Here is a 13,468-nt window from a genome sequence, read left to right on the forward strand (position 1 = left end):
AAGCCTTAGCTCAGGAGCAGCAAAACTGTGTTCTACTTCAAAACTGTAAAAATCTTTGGCGATCTGCAATTGCCATTGGAACTGCACTTTCCGTTTCATTAAATCAGTTTTAGAATGAAAGTCGGAGTTACATTTCTTCTTTTCCAAAGTGGTAATGCCTTTTCAAATTCCTTTTCTTTATCAGAGCAACACAAGCGTTGCAGAAGAAACTCATTTAACTTTTGGTACAACAAAGGTTAAATCGTTTCCCCCATTCTTCATGAAAATAGTATGCCATGTGTTGTGATTCGTCCTTTTATTTGAGTGCATTTTACTTCAATTGAAACCCACTTAAATAATGGTATGAAATTTACTTTTAGATAATATAAGTTTCTCTAATTAAAGACTTTGTGATTTGCCCGATATTCAGTGATGTTTGGCCAATAAATTGTGATTGACTATTCGACCAACTCTACCTTAAATGAACCAGAAAATTAGTTCAGTAGCAAATATCTCTCCGGCCATTGGAAAGTTGGATAGAACAACACGCTACTCAGTGGATTCTCAAATAAAACAACCGCACAATTAAAGCTGATTCTGCATTCTGAATAACACGAAGTCCTTTTTGAAGTTCGCTCCTCCATTTCAAGCTTTAATGAACTCAGATTGATCTACACGATGATGGAGAAATCTGAGGATGGCGAAAAGAACATTATTTCATAGGCTCATGGTGCATTGTATGAAAGTGCAGTGCAATGGCAGAAGTGTGTTGGAGAAGAGATTTTATACTGCCATGTGTTGGATTTTCTGTAGCTGAAGGTGGACATGTGGACGTACGTAGGTTTTTTAACTTTTGTTTTATGAGGACCTGTGATTTTTATTCGAATGATTTTAAGACTATTCGAATGTTTTTAGTCGCAAGTTGACGTGAGTAATGATACTAGAAGGCTATGATAGAAAAATATGTGTTGTATGAACAGGCCCGCAACTAGGGTTTCTGTCACCCGGGGCAAACACACAATTCGGTGCCCCCCCCCCCCCAAGGTTTAGTAGAAAAGTATCACTTATGGATTGCAACTGTAAATAACATTCTTAATGAAACCAGTTATATCGATTTTTAAGTACTTTAACTCTCCAATACGCGCGCGGGCTACCATTGTAGCCCAGCGTTTTTATTTTCCTTGCCGCAAAGTAATTCGAGATGATAACTCAAAGGGTTCTGTGTACCTTTCTATCAACTATCATTCTGCGTGTTTAGGGTGTGGTCAAACGTAAAATCGAAAGGATCTCATTGTTATTCTGCTTGAAAGTTTCATGGGCTACATCTGTAGCCCGCGAGACTATTGATGTCAAGGGTGTTCCAAAGCGTCAAAGTTTTTTCATTATAGTTTGAGTGTTGATCAGATGGTCAATGAGTTTGCAAAATGCCAATTCTGATGAGAAATATTTTTGAAACCAATATTTACGATCCAAAATCATTGAGAACATAACAATGCAACAATGAAAAGCTTATTTTTATTTCTGTAAATTTTTCGTGTAATCCTTTGATGTGGAGAAAAGAAGAAAACTTTCCATCAACAATGAAGCGCACAAGAACTCCACACTATATTGTTATGTGTACCTCTCGAACTTGAGCACTTTCTGTACCTTTTGGGCACCTTTCTGTATACTTTCTCTTTCTGTATATATGCACCTCTAAGGTGCACACAAGTGATAGAAAAAACTGATTCGAGCAAAGCATCTCTCTTTACAGTGCATTAACTAGAAAGTTCATTAAATATGAAAGAAATTGCTTCATAAAATATTAATAAATAGATCAAGATATTTAGATTATTTAATGTATAGTAAATATTATACATTATAAACGATTAATGTAAAAAAAATGATTGAAATTAACAATAAAACATAATAAAGCATAAGTTGGACTGATAGATAATTCAAAATGCCTCGAAGAGCTCTCAAGCAAAACTAATAGATAAAGCTTCATACAGCCTTCACTCGCAAAATCTCTTGGTAGGCGTACAAGAAACAATTAAATACTCCGAGGCGTGTAAATTATCTTTTCCGCCACAAAACTGCCCTCTAGTTTAAAAACATTACAGCAATTGCGTAACATTACAGGGGGCGCGTCTGAGCTAAACTCTTGAACCACCAGCAAGCAACAAAAATCGGGAACTTTTCGCCCCCGCCCCTATTGATAACAGCGTTTTAAACATCAGAGCTGTTCTCAATGGAATTATACAAACAAACAGCTCCTTCTGGTAGGAAAAGGAAAGGGGGCAGATTCTCTGTGGTCGCCAAAGGGAACAAATGCATGCAATATTAGGTTTTTAATGTATGACATTACACCTATTTAGATGAGACTCTCTCTCTCTCTCTCTCTCTCTCTCTCTATATATATATATATATATATATATATATATATATATATATATATATATATAACTTTTGATTTCTTTTAACCTCTAGAATAAGTTCCTCAAGGGAAAGGGTGAGATTTTTAAAACAATTTATATATCTTCTTTCCAGCGCCCCCTCCAACCACGCGCCCGGGGCACGTGCCCCGTCTGCCCCCCCCTAGTTGCGGCCCTTTGTATGAACATCTTACCCCTCAATAGATTTTACAGGCTATGAGAATAAAATTTTAAATCCAGTACATATAATATTCATTTAAAATATGTGGTTCCTACAAAATGTAGCAGCTGTTTGTTTCTTACCATCAATTATTCCTGTGTGAGAGGTGCTTTTGACGTACGTCACTACGCCGTATCTTCCATTACCAACAAACTTCGTGAAATACGCGGAATAAATCCCATCATTCGCTGTAATATCTGCTCCTATAAACATAACAACAGTGTTAAAACATGAATTATAAGTTGCTTATTCACTTATAATACTTATTTATATATGTGTAACCGACTATGACCATTTTAAAGTAAAAAGAAAAGTGTCGTCATTATAACTATACAGGAATATACATATAATTTGAACAATTTCTGAATGTTAAGTTCAATACTTGTTTATTATATTTCCATGAAGAAAATAATACTAAAATAAACTTCCATATGAGGAAATGTTTACCTGTTAACAATTACTATGGCGGTAATAAACATTGTAAGTGTATATATATACCTATATTGTAATGTGGTATATATGTAGGTGTACACTCATGTCCAAAATGATTGTTTCATATCTATAACTAGCAGCGTTCACCCCGCTTCGCTGCGGTCACCCCGGAACGCAATAAACTTTGTTACTTAGATAATTTTTACTTTTTCGCTTTCAAGTGATATGATAAAAACCATAGAAGATTGCAGTAAATGTTAACATTATATCGCCTGTCATTTATGTTAACCCGCCCCGCTTCGCTGCGGTCACCCCCGAACGCAATAAACTTTGTTACTTAGATAATTTTTACTTTTTCGCTTTCAAGTGATATGATAAAAACCATTATAACGCCTGTCATTTATGTTAACCCGCCGAGTGACACGGTCATGCGGGTTGCATATACATACGTTTATTTTTATACCTATGATGAACTAACAAAGGATTTGTACGTAATGGACACCTGAATGGTCAATTATCTCAAGACACTGGTAATTGAAAATTAAAGTGATATGATAAAAACCATCTAGGGTCCAAATCCTAATAACCCCCCAAAAATAAAAGAAATTGGTTCAGCCGTATTAGCGTGATGAGCGGACAAAGGATTTGTACGTTCTCTTTTATATATATAGATTGTCTTCTTGTAATATAATTTGATAATGATTTTTCCAGGATACTTTTAATACTGACCCTATGTGTATAATCGGAAAATGTATATTTGTGGTAAATTTCATAGGAAAGGAATTATAAATACGAAAATAAAGAATGAGAAAAACAAAATTTTGCTAAACGGATAAGAAAGTTTTATTTTCGTTTTATTGTTCTTGTTTCCTGCTCTTTTGACATGAAATTTGCCACATACATGTCTCTGCCGATTTTACACATACTAACATTATAAGAAATACCGGGTGAATTCGTTATCAAATTATATTCCTACAACAACATATTTATAGACACCCGACAATAATTTTGGACATGACTGTACGTATATTTAGAGTTTGAAACTAAAGGACAGGTAATGTTTTTTCTCTCAGACAGAGCTTATGATAATTTTCATAAGTACACATGTTAACATTAAAATAATCTCAGTACACCAATCCTTGCTATATTTTTACGGTATTTCATGCATTACGCATCAGTATTTCTCCACATTTTCATGTCATATATATATATATATATATATATTTGGTCTAGGAATTAATTCGTGCGGGTGGACAAGAGATGGCGCAACGAACGGAGCGTCCCACAGTTCCGTGTATACACACATGTGTTGCAAACCCCTGTCATCGCGTATCGTTCGTAGTATAGGGCAGTGGATTAAAGCGTCAACAACACCAGTTTGTAGTTAAGTGAACATGGCGCAATTTGTGCCTGATAAAGTGTTTTTGCGGGGTGTCCTGCTGCATTACTTTAACATGCAGAAAAGTGCGACTGAAAGTCATCGTATTTTGGTGGAAGTGTATGGTGACCATGCTCTAGCTGAGCGAACGTGTCAGAAGTGGTTTGCACAGTTTAGAAGTGGTGATTTCGGCTTGGCAGACCAAGAGCGAGCTGGACAGCCAAAAAAAATTCAAGACGAAGAATTGACAGCATTGCTCGAGCAGGATTCGTGTCAAACGCAGGAACAACTTGCAGCAGCATTAGGCGTTGATCAAACAACAGTCTCCAAACGCTTGAAAGCCATGGGAATGATTCAAAAGATGTCACATTGGGTTCCACATGAATTGAAAGACAAAGACGTTGAAAGACGAAAAACCATTTGCGAATTGCTGCTTCAATGACAGAGCAGAAAGGGGTTTCTGCATCGAATTATTACGGGTGATGAGAAGTGGATCCATTACGAGAACCCTAAACGAAAAAAGGCCTGGGTGAAACCAGGTGAACCAGGTCCATCACAACCAAAACGAGATATTCACTGTGCAAAGGTTATGCTGTGCATATGGTGGGATATGAAAGGTGTGGTGTACTATGAGCTGCTGCAACCGGGTGAAACTATGAATGGAGAACGTTATCGACGACAATTAATGCGTTTGAAGCAAGCTCTGGCCAGAACACGACCAGAATGGGAGAACAGACATGATAAACTTATTGTTCAACATGATAACGCTCGCCCACATGTCGCAAAACCGGTCAAAACCTATTTAGAAAATGTCGGATGGGAAGTTTTATCCCACCCGCCGTATTCACCAGACGTTGCTCCTTCGGACTACTACTTGTTCGATTGCATGAACAACGATTTGATTGGACAGCGGTTTACTTCTTCAGAAGATATCGAAACATGGGTCTCTGACTGGATCGCTTCCAAGGATGAGGACTTCTTTCGCCACGGAATCCGTACATTGCCTGACAGATGGGCGAAAGTGGTGGCTAGCGATGGACAATATTTTTCTTAAGGTATTTATGTATTTTGTGTTTGTACTACAGCTTCAATGTGTGCGTACCAACCGCACGAATTAATTCCTAGACCAAATATATATATATATATATATATATATATATATATATATATATATATATATTTGTACACACAGAATAAAGCGGTTTGGTCGAACATTTCAAACACTGTTACGCATGATAGAGTAAAGGCGGCTAATCCCAAACTGCATGTATTTGCAAATACTCAAATTGAAGACGAAGGGAATTTTCATTTTCTTGCATATAAGATGACTTAATGTATTTTTTAAACTTCACTTTAAATTTTTTATATCAAAACAAAAATACTCGTGCAGAGTAAAAGCGAATAGCAATCTTATAAGAGAATATTATTAGCTGAGTTATTGAGGATAACTACCTGGACAAAATGGTAGTCGCCGTAGAACTTACTTAACACCAATAACATCACTTCTGGTCTGAATCAGTGGCGCACCTACGCGGGTGTTGTAGGGTTGCCAACTTTTGAAAATGGAAATACCGGATACCCTCCTGGAGCAGTGTTTCTTCCAGACATGTTCTTTTGCGGGGCAATGCCCCTCCGGAGCTCTGAGAGTGCATCCCCGGAGAAGACGAAAATAATACGTCTATAATTATAATAATAAATATAATAATACCAGCAATGTCCCCCCAGAATACTAAGTGTGCCCCCCGGAATATTTTTTTTCTGAAAGAACGACTGTCCTGGAGTATGTATACTCTTCAGATTGTGACATCATCGCTTGACAAAAATGTGAACTACCTGAAAGTGATTACTTCACATAAAATTAACCGATTCGGAGTTTGAATTTAATAAGTTTAGTTACTTTTGAAGTATTTATTAAACTTACTTATTCCAGTTTTGGTTGAGATGGCACATGTAATTTTTGTAGTCTATCATCAAAAATACATCAAAAGAGAAAAGCAAATATAACTAGCAATATAATTATGGCATGCACAACATAGGGCCTATACTTCAAAGTAAGTTTTACCAGCTTCGCTGGGGCTGCAGGCCGGTAGCCAGCCCAAAAATGTAGAAAGGGGGGTGGGGCGATCCAATCATATTATAGTTCATCAGCATATTATAGTTAATTTGCAAGCCTACCGTAAACCTTTCAGGGGAGCCCAGCCTCCTAGACCCCCCGTGGATACGGGCCTGTGGGGCTGGTAATATCTCATAATGCCTACATACTTTTACTGGATCTGGATGTACTATTTAATTGCAAGATACAGCTGAAGTTGAAGCAGTGTTAGCTGCGCTTTTGAAAATGTACTTTCGTTGACCTTTAGCAGTTTTGATAAGTTCAATAAATTATCCTGCCTTGAATTCTTCAGCAAATTCCTCGCACGACAGGTCGATATTCAAGCAAATTATAAGCTCTGTTTTAATCATGCTCATCAACAAACAATTCCTTTCGTCACTCCAAAATAATCTGAATAGAAGAGAGAGTAGGACTAGTAAGAGGAAAAAATACCGGATTTTGTACTCGTACCGGACACTGGACAAGGAGGTCATAAAATACGAACGGTTGACAAACCTAGGGTGTCAATCGGATCCGCACCCCCCCCCCCCCGCCGTAATAAACATCGTGATTCAACATACTACGTTTGTACATTTTCTTCATAAAACTCTACTTGTTTTAGCAGAGAAATGATTAATGTAGCCAAAATATTTGATCTTGCAGTTGCTTCTTTTAAGTTTAAAAACAATCTAGTTCTATATTTTTTCTGGAAATATAGATGATAGCACTTCATAGCCTGTTATCATAGAACACCGGTGCAATATTAAATAGACATAGTGTTTTGTAGTACTGTACCCACTCACCTTCCCAAAACTTTTTTTGGGTGCGCGCCTGGATATGTTTGGAAGTGTCTCCATCACGCTTTGAAGTACCCTGCGACATAAAACCGCAGTACTCATAAGTAGATACCATAATTCCAGGTAAGTACAGGGATACCTACTATATTTCTGTGTTCTACTCTAGTCCGCAAATTTTCAATTATATTTAAATCTATGTATTTTGCAAGTCAGACCAGATGTGATAGGTTGCCTAAATGTTTCTCAACCAGGTACGAACGTCTTAAGCCTTGTCAATACAAAAGTTTCATCCTGAAAGAGAGTGTCTACTGCATATTCATCATGAAGCAGTGGTAACACTTGATCGCTAATTATGTCCAAATAAATATGTTGGTAAATGTTCACATTCGCCTGTATGAGTGAGCTAAATCATGGCACAAAACAAATCTCATGCCATAACAGAACCTCGTTCACTTTAACTACACGCACCAGACACTGTGAACGAAATGTTTGTGCTTTCGATGTACTGAACGCCTAGAATCATTGGAATTCAGACAAATCCGCAATGAGTAGTGGCTTCTACAGTGGTTCTCGACTTCAAATGTCCAATGCATGAATCTTCCTTTGCAACGTTCTTTTGGAAATGGATTGGAAGGGACTTGCTTTCATGGACTGCAGACATGAAACTTGTCTGAGGTCTCTTTTGCTTAAGTCCTTTTGCGACCACAACTATGATGCCGTTTCGCTTTCATATAAGAGTTAGATTATTCCTTGTAGACACGCATTGAACACTTTATTTTGATACGCCAACGAATCAAGCAACTTATGTTGCTGTGTACCGAAGGAAATTGACTTGTTTTTGGCATTCTGTTACATTTTTGCTTTGACTAATCTTGATTATCTGTTTCCATTCAACAGATTGGAGTACCGGTACTTACTTAAGTTAACTTCGATGATCATACGCCGATGACGACGTGTTAATAGTCAATCGTCATCTATAAGGACAAAAAGGGGCAAATATTACTTCGTCGTCCTGGCAGAAGTAATTTACTTCAACAGTAATATGTTGGAGCTAGTTATTTCTACCAGAACGACGACGATTAATTCCAACAGGTGATAACTTATCTTTTGTCCAGTGTATTTGTAAAATACTTTTAGATCACTGACATAAATCAAAGAAAGTACATCAGAATAACTTCTCTGAAATTAAAAAAAAATGGTGGTGAAGTTTAACTTAGGTTTTTAACGCTCTTAGGTTTATTGCAAAAAATATAATCAATAATGATTAACCATAATAGTTATTATTGATTTTTAAAAAAACAAATCATTATTATTTGAGTATTGACGGTATTTTTCATGTTTGCATTATCACAAATCAACAACTATAAATTGACCCTTGCATTATCACAAATCAACAACTATAAATTGGCCCCCCATTCAATTAGAAGCTTTCGTTTTAATTTTGTGATAAACTCTTCCAGTGGGTTCCCTCATAAAGCAACTGTGAACCTTGCAGTGAACACTATGTAATATTCCTCGGCAGAGAAAGATATGATGGATCACTCTCACAATAGACCAGTATACCAGGAACAACACCTTCTGTGGGTGGAGAGAGGGTGAGTAAATTGTCCTGGACGTTGATCATGGTCCAACCAATGTCCCGAAAATTTACGATTGTCATTGCATATCTATGTTTGATTTAAAATGACATTTCGATGCAGGAAACTTTCCCAGTTATTCTTCATGTAAGCTACACCTTTAGACAGCGATTCTTGTTGAGCAGTGTCAACTCATGTGGGACACATGAGCTCAATTTTATTCACTTTGTCTAGTGCATGAAGTCCCCAACGACAGTGGTATGGTGTATACTCGTCTACAATTGCACGAATACTTTTTCAAGGGTCTACCTTCATGGTTTCAAAGAATTTCATCCAAATATGATATTGGTCGATCCCACGGAACTCATTTTACAATACTGTGTCACCCGAACAAAATGTGGCAAACTAACAGCAAGTGGCGCGTTCATTCGTCATTCCTGGTACAAAATTGTTAATTGTTTTTGCTGCTTGCTGTGAAGAATGTTCCAGTTTGAATCTGTAAACAAAAATAACTCGAAATTGTGTGCTTTTTGTGGTAAACTTTCAAAGAACCCCATGTTAAATATCGCACACCTCTTGTCTATATGGGTATCCCAGCTTGTTTGCTGGACATATACAAAGTTTGTAACGTTAGACGTACGATCTTAGTCAATCCCTGTGTTTTGCTGCTGAGGTGAATTTCCCACCAGACGTCGTCACAACGGACATTTTATTTCTATCAACGTAATATAGTCGAATGTTGGGCTAAATAATACTTACGCAGTTTTAAGACAAATTATTTTGATAACATCAAACTGTTAATAGAAGAGTATTTTAAGTAATTAGCACACAAGCAATTTAAATCACAATAAACTAACTCTGGATCCGCCCCTGGTTTGTGCTTTATTAGTTAAATAGATATAAGCGAAAACCTGGTAGGGGGCCAAGTTCACGCTGCCCTCCTACCAGTTTTTGGCTTAGATCTCTGGAATCAATAAAGCACAAACAATGGGCTTTCGTGCACAAATAAATACAACTGTCGCACTAAGCAATGACACTAATGGCATCGTTTGTGATTCACGTAAGGGAGCAATACAAACATTTTATTTAAAAAGAAATAACAAAAATCTGTATCCAGTTTCCAACAATGTTTTCGGTTTGTGGCCTATACCTCAGGAACTATTGAAGCACAAATGATGAGGTTTCGTGCACAAACAATGGCATTAGTGTGAAAATGAGCACAAACTATGTATGTAACGAACGACATCGCTTGTGCTTGAAGTCAAGGGTAGTGATGAGCGCTAGAGTCTTGGTCTTGCAGTTTTTGCAAGAGTCTTGCATGCAAGACCAAGATCAGGAATCCCGATGTAAGACCAAGACCAAGACCAAGACCAAGATTAAGACCATAACTGCAAGACCAAGACCAAGACTCTTGCGCAAAAGTCTTGCACAAGTACCGGTACTACTTGAATTTTTTTATAGAGTGTAAAAAAGAAGGGGCAAAAATCATTACATCTTTTACTTGAATTTCTTGGGTTCAGTAAAAATGTCGCTGGAGTGAATGTGTTTCCAGTAGTTTATGCAATCCGTGTACCATATAGCTACAGTATACCGTTTTCTGAGTTGGTTGTTTGCGTTTTCTGTTTGTATTGCTCGTTTTCAAGTCACACAGGTGTCATCTTGCGCCATATGAGCTTTTTTGGTGGACAAACACCGTGTGCGTGGATTTTGTTGTTTCTTTTCGTTTCCTCCTACTTTCTTTATTCCACCATTTCAGTCATTTCTCATCATCACCGTCTCCCTTAGTCTTGGTGCATAATCATGGGACGTTAAACTAGATGCTTCATTTCATTTCAAAGCATATTAGTGTTGTTCTTCCAAAACTAAAGACAAATGTAATACTGAACATTGGTAATTCCGTACATCATAGGTGCCGACTACATGGGTATCGCCTTGGCTCCGAGACTCAAGCTCAGATTGAAATTTTTAATGTGTACTCATAAAATGAAACTCTAAAAACATTTTCATGACATTGACAAGAACTTAGTGCATGTGACCGCAAGTTTGATTTCATAGGCGCAATAGTGTACGCAGGAATTTATTTCGCGAGGAGTCCAAACTCAATATGAAGGTATTTTATATTAAAATTATTAAAATTGCCCCTAAAATTAGGCTAAGTCGAAATTTCGGAGGGGGTCCGAACCCCCAGGACCCACCCGCTGCGTACGTCCCTGCATGGGCGGATGCTTATACATTGAGTAATTGTTTATCAATATAACTTTTAGCCTCCTTAGGTATACGGCACATCGAAGATTGAGCGATATGACATTATACTACAACAATAAGTCTATATTATAAAATTGAAAGTGACTATGTTTGTGACTCCTAATCTCTTGAACCACCCAACCGATCTCGATCAAATTTTCAACATAGATGAGGTTTTGGCCTGGGAGTGTTTCAGTTTGACGGTAAAACTTAGGAGAGGGGAGGAAGGGAGTTATAAAATGATAAATAAAACTTAATAACTCTTGAATCAAACGACCAATCTCGATCAAATTTTTAACATAGACTAGATTCAAACCTGGAATGTTATTTGTCAGTTTACTTTGACAGTACGTAGCGGAGGAAGAGGAGGAGAAGATATACAAAAATCAATATAAATAAAAATAAAAGTGACTAAGTTTATGACTAAAGAACTCGTGAACCCCTACCCGATCTCAATCAAATTTTTAACATAGATGAGGTTCAGACTTGGGGTGGTTTCTATCCTATCACTTTGACGGTAGAACTTAGAGGAGGGCGAGGAGAGGAAAACATGTACAAAAATAAATAAAACTTAATAACTCTTGAACCACCCGACCGATCTCGATTACATTTTTAACATAAGATGATGGGGTTCGGACCTGAGATGGTTTCCTTCATACCACATTGACAGTGAAGCTTAGGGGAGGGGGACGGGAGAGATATTTAAAAATGATCGAAAATGACTGACATTAAAGTAGAATCTATAGTTTTGGGGCTGACTAAGATAAACAGTGACACTTCGGATGCTGTTTAAATCCAAATTCAGCCCTGTAGCTTGGCGTAGCTTGGAATACTATGATCGAGGTCGCTCTGTTAAATAATGGCACTTCCGATATTGATTATGACCAAATTCAGCCCCATAACTTGGGGGAGGGGGAGATACATAAAAATGATCAAAAAACACGAAATATTAGTGTCGAATCCATAGTTTTCGGCGTCACTAAAGTGAGCAGTGATACTTCCGATCCCGTTTAAGTGCAAATTCAGCACCGCAACTTGGGGGAGGGTGATGAAGGAGATATATAAAAATTATCGAAAATGACCAATATCAATGTCGAATCCATGGTTTTCGAGGTCATTGGGATTGAACAGTGACACTTCCGATTCCGTGCCTTGAACATGGGGATAAGGAGATATATATAGGGCCTATATAAATTTATTGAAAATGACTTATTAGTGCCGGATCCATAGTTTTCGGGATCTCTGAGATGAACAGTGACACTTTTGATGCCGTTTAAATCCAAATTCAGCCCTGCAATTTGGCATGGAGGAGGGAAGAGAAATATAAAAATCCTCGAAAATGACCGATATCAGAGAGCGCTTTAGTAATAATAAAAAGTGACTAATTAACGAAACATTATTTTTTTAAAAGAAATAACCCAACAAAGTGGGTAATTGATGCTAGTAATCCATATTCACAAGTGAGACTGATTTTGTTCAGTTATTTCAAATAACTTAGAGTTTCATGCCGTTATTTCGTATTTCTAATATAGGTCAAAATTATTTATATAAATTGAGTTTACACAAAGTCATAGAGAGTTGAGTCGTTTTCAGTTTTCACTTAAATTATTTTTAAATATTAAGAGGTTTCATTATAATAATTAGTATTTTAATTTTGTCTCTCTCTTTTCTTGGTCAATATTGCTAAACCTATCATCATCATCATCATCGCTATTCTGCCATTATTGGCAGGTTACTTGCTGCAACTGAGAAGCTTCGATGTACGATGGTTCTCAGCTAGTCTCTTCGTCTTGACGTAAAAATTTTCTATTTTAATATCTTCCTTCAACTACAGTCTCCTTCGCTCCCTCCCTCTCTTTCCTTCCATCATAGCTTCTAGCATGTCCCTCATAATATAGTTCTTCCTCAGCCAATATCCCAAACAGTTCCTCTTCCTCCTCTTATCAACATCTAAACTTCTTCTTTTTTCCCTTACTTGCAATATTTCTAACACCTTATCATTCGTTTTATGTTTAACACAGCTAATTGTCTCCTTTTCTTCCATGCCCATGTTTCGGAAGCCTGCAATTTTTCTTCACTTTTGCGTAATATCCATGTTTCTACCCCATAGAGTACATATTCTAATCAGTAAAACAAAATCTCAATATTTAATTGAAAGTTTGTTCACCTACAATGATTAGCTAATCGTGGTGGAAAAGATAAAATGTCTGGTGTCTGACGCCTTTAGAGTGTAAAAATAATTTTGCAATTCATGGTATTTCAATATTCTGTGTCGTCTTGATTTTTTTCATGCGTCTCAGGGGTAACCTCCCCAGTATAGGACTCAGTGGAGCAT

The 13,468-nt window shown here is 37.2% G+C and overlaps 1 protein-coding gene across 1 annotated transcript in view; it reads right to left on the reverse strand.

The window, feature by feature from the left end:
* Positions 1–13,468, reverse strand: part of LOC145672825 (calcium-activated chloride channel regulator 1-like) — a 170,910-nt gene that overhangs the window by 35,591 nt on the left and 121,851 nt on the right. The window contains exon 15 of the mRNA XM_081741974.1: positions 2,697–2,816. Coding sequence (XP_081598100.1) covers positions 2,697–2,816 — 120 coding nt within the window. The remainder of the gene's footprint in view (positions 1–2,696; positions 2,817–13,468) is intronic.

Source organism: Thermobia domestica, chromosome 16 (assembly GCF_964235325.1).
Source record: "Thermobia domestica chromosome 16, izTheDome1.hap1.1, whole genome shotgun sequence".
NCBI classification, from domain to species: Eukaryota; Metazoa; Arthropoda; class Insecta; order Zygentoma; family Lepismatidae; genus Thermobia; species Thermobia domestica.